The 9,073-nt window shown below is 36.3% G+C and overlaps 1 protein-coding gene across 2 annotated transcripts; it reads left to right on the forward strand.

Moving 5' to 3' along the window:
• Positions 1 to 252: 252 nt before the first annotated feature.
• Positions 253 to 9,073, forward strand: LOC141661948 (sister chromatid cohesion protein PDS5 homolog D-like). Of its 2 annotated transcripts, none has more exons than XM_074468978.1 (13): positions 253 to 607; positions 2,247 to 2,450; positions 2,607 to 2,788; positions 2,903 to 3,023; positions 3,103 to 3,270; positions 3,688 to 4,761; positions 5,006 to 5,064; positions 5,762 to 5,813; positions 6,464 to 6,532; positions 6,649 to 6,707; positions 7,692 to 7,743; positions 8,023 to 8,106; positions 8,233 to 9,073. In XM_074468978.1, the coding sequence occupies exons 1-13, from the start codon at positions 476 to 478 to the stop codon at positions 8,839 to 8,841; spliced, it is 2,865 nt and encodes a 954-aa protein (XP_074325079.1). In that variant the 5' UTR covers positions 253 to 475; the 3' UTR covers positions 8,842 to 9,073. The 2 variants fall into 2 exon arrangements, with proteins under 2 accessions (XP_074325079.1, XP_074325078.1); XM_074468977.1 differs by having other exon boundaries at positions 2,897 to 3,023; positions 8,233 to 9,072.

Genomic DNA, 9,073 nt, shown 5'->3' on the forward strand with positions numbered 1-9,073 from the left:
TAATATGCTTGTACAACTTATCTTTACTTGAGCTAATATCACTAGTCTACATTATGTGTAATGCACACAATTATTTTGAATTTTGTATGTTTAATACTTGTTTTCTAATTATTTTTTTTCTTCTATCATCTTTTTCCAATTTATTTAATATATTGCATAAAATTATACAAGATAAACATGAAACTTTTACAACTTTCAAAAAGTTCTAGTACTAAATTGCAAAAAAGAGAGAAGCCTAATTTGTTGAAATGCTTCCGCAAGCAAACCACGTTGAAGCACAATAGATTGCCAGATAGACACAACCTTAGACACAACCTTAGACTCTTTTGTTATATAAACCCTCCACCAAAACACAACACACACATTGTTTTCATCACTTACAAGTGCACTAGTTCTCTCATGTTCTGTTCTAACCTCGTATCGCTAAATCTTAATTCCGACAAGGGTTTCTTGGGTGTCGTGCCTCAGTGAAAAAATGGCCTCTTCACCTACTATTACTCTCCCCCCTTGCATATCTGAAGAAGAGCTAGAAGAGGAGCTTACTGATGTGGGGAACAAGCTGCTTAAACCCCCCTTTTCGACTGAGGAAGTGCTTAAGCTTCTTGATGTAAGAGCCCTTTTTTTCTTGATTTTTAGCATAAAGATTTGATTTTTATGGTAAAGATTTGATTTTTATGGTGTGCCCTTTTTGGGTTTGTTGATTTTGGTGATCTGGTTGGTGTTTGTTTTGTCATTTTGTTGAGAATTGATGGTGGTTTTTCTAATTGGGTTCTTGTTGGCATAAAGTTTCGATTTTTTTTGTTTAGTATAGCTTATATGGTTCTTTAATTGCTGTTGGTGAATGTTGTTCAATTACGGTACAAGTACTTTGAGAATTCGCTGGTTTTGTGGCATGTTGATTGTGTTCTTGATTAATGTTGTTGTTGAAGAATAGAATGGTAAAAGAACTTTCTTTTATAAAACCTTGCTTTTGATGTAATTGCATATTTGCTGGGGTGCACACACTTTGCAAAGATGTAAAATGTGATGTTTATGGGTCATTAATCAGGCGTGTATTGGCTGGTGATGTGATATGTTACCTTTACAAACCCTAGGGTTTATAATGGTAAACATACAGATAAGCACTTTCTGTGACCTAAAATGATGTGATTCTTGTAGCGTATCGGACAAATTTGCATACGGGTGCAAAAAGAGATTGGTAAAGATTTGACTTTGTTTCAGTGTTTGCTATCTTCTCATTTGTTTGGATTATGGACGATATATTAGTAAGCAGATATGTGGTGAATGTTGTTCAATTACGGTACATTTACTCTGAGAATTCATTGATTTTATGATTAATGCTGTTCTTGAACAAAACAATGATTAGAGAACTTTCTTTCTATAAAACCATGCTTTTAATATATAACTGCATATCTCGCGTGAAACATGTAAAATGTGATGTATATGGGCCATTTAGTCGGGCGTGTATAATGACTAAATAGTGCTGCGATATGTTACCTTTACAAACCCTAGGGTTTATAATGGTTAAACATACAGATAAGCACTTTCTGTGACCTAAATGATGTCTTAATTTCTGATTCTTGTAGTGTATCAGACAAATTTGCATACGTGTGCAAAAAGAGATTGGTATAGATTTGTTTTTGTTCTGGTTTTCGCTGTCTTCTCATTTGTCGGAATAATTCTTTTGAATATAGTAAAAGCGTGAACTAAAAGGTACTGACGTGTCTATCATCTATAATTAGAAGGAATGTTATTCGTATCATGTAACATATACATTCATCTTTATGCACACACCACTGGCATAATTTACAGTTTAAGGATTACCCAACCGTTTGTTAGTTTAAAGCACACTTCATTCTCTTTTGTTATCTACTTATCTTCATCTGATTGTGTTTATTCTTGTTGCTAAATATTGTTATGATATTTCCATTGTACATCATAAGGTATGCTTTCTTGTAGTATTGACATTTTTAACCTTAAATCTGCAATATTTGAATTTTGTACCTTCATTATGATATTTCCATTATGAGGTATGCTTTCTTGTAGTATTGACATTTTCAACCTTAAATCTGCAATATTTGATTTTTCGACCTTCATTTTCTGACAGTAAATGATATGATTCACTATGTATTCTTTATTGTGGTTAATACTCCTTATAAACATCAGATACTCTTTCCATTTCGCAAACAATCTACCAGAACTCCTGCTAAACTTATTATGTTTGTTTTGTCCATGCTGTTATTCAGGAACTAGGGTGTCTCTTGTCCAAGGTCACTCAAGAGCCATCTCATTCAATGCTCGATTCTCTTAAGCCTGCCATGAAGGCGCTAATGGGCACTGAAATATTGATGCACTATGATACTGATGTAAAAGTATGGGTTGCATCGTGCCTCAGTGAAATTGCAAGGATACTGGCGCCAAATGCACCTTACAGTGATGAAGAAATGAAGGTACCTTGATTTTTAAAATTGTAAAATTACTTTATTTTACAGAGTTGAATGGATATCTTGTTTTATTATCCTTGGTTCAGCTTTTTATAACGGCATACCAAACTGATGTAAATTAATGATGTTACATGTCGTACTTGACATTTTATTGGTTTACAGAATTTTTTCCAGCTGTGCATCGTGGCAGTGGAGCAACTTTCCAACATGAGTGCTCGCAGTTACCTAAGAGCCGTTTTAGTTCTTAGAACCCTTGCAAGCATAAGGCTCTGTGTACTAATGTTGGACCTTGAATTGGATGACTTAATACTTAAAATGTTTGAACGGTTTTTAGACATTAAGAGGTATGCTTCGTAAGTTTGGTTAATCTACCTAACCTTGATTTATTACATGCAGAAACTTAAAAATATTTTGATTGTATCATATAAATTTTCATCAAGTCCACCTTTCAGTTGCAGCCAACCTGATGCTATATTATCAGACATGGAGAGAATCATGACCTTGATTGTAGAGGAAAGCGAAGAATGTTCATTTGAACTTCTTAGTATTCTTCTGAAGAGTGTGAAAAGGGAAAATCAGGTACTTCTTTCTTTAAATTATTTTTCACTTTGGAATATATGAGCATTGACAATTCTTTTACTCCTCTCGGGGTTTTCAGAATGTTTCTCCCTTTTCTTGGGAGTTGGGGCAGAAAGTCTTGAAGAACTGCGCTGGCATACTCGGATCTGATATTCCAAAAGCTGTCAATTCAATGGGAATTGCATTAAATGATTTTGCAGATATTGTTGCTTCAATATGTCAAGCGGCGCCAAAAACAGACAATGCGGTAGATGTTCCTCTTTTATTTTTACCTATTTCCATTTCTGCCGATACTGAATTAATATATGCCTAGACTATATGGAGTGCTACATCTTTTCTTCAGTGATTGAAAATGTTGTTGTACTTTGAGAAGTAAATTGGAATTGTTTTTTTTTACCTTCTTTTCAGTCGGTGTGTAGCAATTCCGTAGATTTTTCCATGCTTTTGTATTTTCTGGTGGGAGGCCTCTGGGTTTAAGGAAATTTGCAATTGGCTTCATTCTTTAGAATCTGTTATTAGTTTCGACTTTGATTCTGACCCATCATAGATAGATACACAAGTATGCATGCTACCTATAGCCATCTCGTCATTGATTGCATTGACATTGTCTTTTGTTCTTTAACATCTATGGCCACTAAATTGCTCAAGCTCAATCTTTTTATAGGGCATTGAGAAGTTATTATCAGAAGACATTAGCATAAGAAAACATGACGAAGATGCAGGTGAACAGCCAAAATCTGGCATGATTGGTGGCGGCTCTGACACTCCTGTACAGGAGATCTCTTTAGCGAATTGCCAACAGACAGGTGCCACCCCACTAAGCAATTCTCAAGCCAATTGCCAACAGACAAGTGCCACCCCACTAAGCAATTGCCAACAGACAAGTGCCACCCCAATAAGCAATTCCCAAGCCAATTGCCAACAGACAAGTGCCACCCCACTAAGCAATTCCCAAGCCAAAGATAAAAGTAAAGAAGCCATGACGCAACCGTCTCCAAAGAAAAGGGGTAGAAAACCTAATTCTCTGAGAAAAGAAGAAGAGGGGTATGACAATACCTGGGTTATTGGAATAAGCAGCTCTAATAAAACACCTTCCCGTGGGAAGAATCCTAGAAAAAGAAGTAATCCGTCTAATAGTTCATCTTTGGCGGGTTTAACATCTCCAGCGGGACCTGGCAAAGAACCCAAATCTCTTGCCTTTTCAGTAAAAAATGTACAAGGTGCAAGCCTGCCTTCGCCACTGTCTGGGAACTGTAGCATTCCAGAGAATGTTCACCCTGGACCTCAATCTGGTGTGCATCAAAAAGAAAAATTGAATAGTTCGATGAATACAGACAATGGCCTCAATTTATTGTCAGTTTCTGTAGAAGACCTGTTCAAAACTGAGAATGAAGAAACGCCAGCACAAGTAGCTCCCAAAATATCTGGAAGCTCTGGGAATCCCCGGGGAAAGAGAAAGAAAGGTGTGGTAAATACTGGATCTCAAGGTGATGCAAAACCAAAACGAAGAAGGGCCGTAAAGAAAAATGAAATAGAAAGAACCGGAGATGCCGCTGAGAAACATGGAGAAGATATGACTCCTACCCAGACAGATGGCATTAGCCGTTCTCGGGAAACAAGGACGAAGTTTCCAGTTTTGCAACTTGATGCTGGTATACAAAAACTAGGCAGGAGTGCTCCCATTGGGCATGCTACTGAACAACCCGGTGACAGGTCTGAGTTTGGTGGAGCAACAAAGGTATGTTGCAAAAATAACATAGGAATGTTGTTATGTCATCTAAAGTTGTTTTCTGATTATTTGGATGGAGGTGTAATGCCTGCTCTTTGCTGTTAACAACTTATAAGTTCTTTAATCAAACAATTCACAGTAAAAATTAACTGCTTCTTATATATTTTCTATGTCAATGTTTTAATTACAAGAATCTTGTACATGAAAATCTCAATCTTTGAAGTTTGAATTTGATAAAAATGTTCCTGCTCAGGATCCCGGTGAAGAGTTGGTTGGTCGCAAGATAAAGGTTTGGTGGCCAGCAGATGACCAGTGAGTACTAATGAACATTATCCCTTAAAGTTTCATGATGTTTTTACAATCTGTATCTATGTTCTCTCTTGAAATTTATAATTGTATCCTCCATATATTTGCTAGTTTGAATTGTCCTAAAAATGCATTCACACAGATTAGCTTGCAAGTATTTCTACATAACCAACATGTTGGAGAATGTGGTCTAGTCATGACATTAACAGCAAAGTGTAACTGTGATTGCTCTAATGCTCTTAGTATGTTTCTGTATTCTAATAAACCCTTGCTAGGATTAATTAAAGTTTATAACCCTTAAGGTGGCTCTCGTCTGATGGAAGCTAGGCATTAAAAGTTTCTATGATTTACTTGCGGTTTCATATACTTTACCCCATACCCCCTCAGGGGATTTTTGTCATTCCCACTTATTAACTCTAGAATCATGAAATTTAATGGGCCAGGAAGCTGTTTCAAGAGTGCATCCCTGCTCAGGGCTTGATTCAAGTTCAGCTATTTTTATTATTGTTTGTTAGATGATTATATATATATATATATATTCTTTTTTTGCGCCTGTATTTCACCTTTTACTTAGCTTGTTGTCTGTTGAAAAAATTATCAGGTGTAATATATGAAATTGAGTTGTATGAAATTTATATTGAAGGGAATATTTTATAATTAACTTGCTAACCTAATCTGCCGTTTTGTGTTTTTCCTTTTCCAGGTTTTACAAAGGAGTCATCACAGGATTTGACCCGGAGCGAAAAAAGCATAAGGTGCAGTACTATAGGCAAATGTCTTTGTTGACTTTTCCACCATGCTTTAGTGTTAGCAATGATTGCTTTAGGTCTTAAATCAAACAGAGGTCAAATACAAACATGACCCATGTAAATTGGTTTGTTTTTCCTCGACCCTCTTGGCACTTTTCCCTTGTGCCCAATAGTGGTTATGCTAATAGTGGCTTTCTTTCAAAGAAAGACCTTGAAGGAAAGCAAACAAACTTTAATGTAAAAAAAATCGTTTTCTACATTCGTAAATTTTAATGCAGTCCATTGCATATTTCTCTCTACATACATACATATATATATATATATATGTATATGTATATATGTGTACATATATATATATTCAAATCTCCCAGAAAGAACTACAGCCCTGATTCCTGACACCCGATCAACCATCCGACCAAGATGAAAAGCAGCAGTAAGACCCCTGTTTATGTAATTCTGTAACTTTGGAGTGCAATGGCTTGCTTTGCGCCCTTTTGACCGCATTACAATTTAGGCTTTGCTGCCTTTTCTGTTGCTGTTATTAACTATTCAGGAGACAATAGTTCTTCAATTAAGAATAATTTTTTTATTGAATAAATAAGAGATGGTTTGAATTTAGATGTGATCAATAATTACTACTTGTGTCTGCTTCACAGGTGGAATATGTTGATGGTGATGAAGAAAATTTATATCTCAGAGCAGAACGCTGGGAAATAGTTGAAGATGTGAGTGAAGCACAATGCATATAGCTTATGTGGCTATTTTTCTTCAAAATTTCTTATTTTCCATCTTATTTTTACTTGTTCATTAAATTGACAATTAAGAATATGCTTATTGATAGGAGGAAGACAGCGAGGCAACAGAAGATACCAGGCCGCCGATAGTATCTTCAGCTAGCAGGTATGCAGCGTCTAATAAGCTTAGTTTTGCTGTTTGACTAGTTCTTGGGTTTGGAAATATTTAAATATTCTCTCACATTTGGATGAAGCTCTGATTTTTTTAGAGAACAGAATAAACAGTAGCTGGATTAGTTTCGTGAGTCAGCAGTGTAATCTTTAGCTATATAGTTCAATATTTTAGAAGTTTGTGCACTCTAAAAAGAAGATGTAAGATGCTTGGCGTATGTTTATGTATATTAGGACTAAGTTGGCTACCGATAAAATATGTAAATATGTGCAGTTGCATAATGAAGGTATAATAGGCTCTTGAAAATTATCACTACAGTGTAATGATGAGCATAATGAATTTCACTGATTCCTGGATTCCTTGGGGAATGTTTTATTCCGGGAGATCATGATTAGCACTGCTGACTTGCGTAAATTAAATAAGTCCCACTGATATTAGGATTTTTGATCTCCCTGGACACAACTTTCATTGTTCCTGGGGTGTGCGGAACTGTAGCATTGTATTGGTACCACCTTTATTTTACTTTTCATAGATTGGAACATATTTTTATAGGTCTCGTTTGGGAAATCTTTGTTCACTTGCTGGCTGATAGTTATGGAAGTGTAGTATGGACATCGTAGTTTGATAGACTTGTGTTCACCAATCTAATTTTGAATTAGCACTCGGCTATAAATTCATTAGTTGAATTCTATTGTATCTCGAGGAAACATAAATAATTTCCATGCTTCACTGATCATACATGATTTTAATGTCAGGCAGTTGGTATTCCTGTAACCTGTGTTGAATCATCCGAGACATCATTCAAAATAGAACTTTCAAGCCTTTGGTGCAAATATATGCTATATGACAAATTACAGTCTATAATGAAACAGGATTTTCCTGTTGATTAAAAATAACTGAATCCAATTAGCCATGTGTTGTGCCCTCATCTCTATTTAGTGTTAAAAACTAATTGTTTTTTTTTATATCGTGATGCAGGTTCCCCGGTGCTGAAGCCGGTTCTTCTCATCCAAGGAATCTCATTGAAAAGGTGAGGTCATTAGTATAAATTCTATCTCTGTATAAGTATGCTAAGAAGTTGTGATGAAAACTTGATACTGTCAAAAGATTAACTGATGATATTTCTGTGATGGTCATCGTATTCCTCATCTTATGTATACTATTTGTTCATCAGTTGAGTGTTGAAATTGAAAAACTCCGGAGAAGCAAATAAATATATGTTCTTTATTTTTGCTAAATTAATATATATTCTTTTTAGTTGGCCCTTGTAAAAATTATTGTTGACGATATTTGTGAAAATCTGATGCAGGCTTCTGTTGCACATCAAAAGAACAGGACGTCAGCTTCGTGGGAGCTAGGTGGGCTTGTCAGAAACAAATTGAAGGCAGATGGGGTAATTGGTTCCGTGTTCATTATGTCATCTCTTTTTTGTTCTACCTCTTTCTTCCTGAAACATGTAATCTGACAGAAGAAACTCTGACACAGAACAATTACTGTAAATAATCATTTCCTTCTCCAGGTTGCCTCTGGAAAAAGGACCAAAAGGAGGACCTTGCATGGTGAACAAGGGAATAAATCATCAGCAAATGATCAAGTTGTCGAGGCAAGCAACATCCCAGTTGATGTCGGAGGATACAGAGTGAAGGCTGCCAATGCACCTATATTAAGATCCATTTTGGCCAAGTATGGCGACATTGCTGCACATTGTATGTTCACATCAGCTGCTGTGAGAGCGTCAATGCTAGAAGTGATATGTGATATTGTCAAGCGGCTTCAAAGCAACAATGTAGAAGACAATATGTTGCAGCTGGAAGCCATGGAAAATGAAGTGCGTGATGCAGAGGCAGCTAAAATTGAAGTTTCCTGGCTGCAACAGTGCATGAAGCAATTTCGAGAAGCTGAAGTGTGGAGAAGTCCTTCACAGCTTAAAGAAATGAATGCCAAACTCATGCTGGTTTCCAGAGCTGCTGAAAGGGACTTGGCAGCTGCGCAAAAGTGGGCCCAGGAATCGGAAAATTGCGTGAGAGCGTTGGCCGTGGTTGGGAAAAAATTCAGTGATGATTTGTCCTTTCATGAAGCTGAAGCGTGTCAATGGCGAAATCCTCTTGATGAGTTAGCTAAGCCTTGAGCAAGGACATAGAGTGGAGATTATAGAATATTATCTAATTTTTAAGCCAAACTTTGTTGTAAAATGTTTGTGGTATCTGTCGAGTTTTTAAAAGTTCTTAAACAGGAGGACCTAAATCGAATTAGCTGCATAGATCTAATGGTTTGCCTGCCATATTTTGGCTGGTTTTCAGAAGTTCAAACAAGCATTTTTTTCCCAAACATAACAGTAATGCATATGCATGTAGCATACT

The sequence above is a fragment of the Apium graveolens genome, chromosome 5 (genome assembly GCF_009905375.1).
Source record: "Apium graveolens cultivar Ventura chromosome 5, ASM990537v1, whole genome shotgun sequence".
NCBI classification, from domain to species: domain Eukaryota; kingdom Viridiplantae; phylum Streptophyta; class Magnoliopsida; order Apiales; family Apiaceae; genus Apium; species Apium graveolens.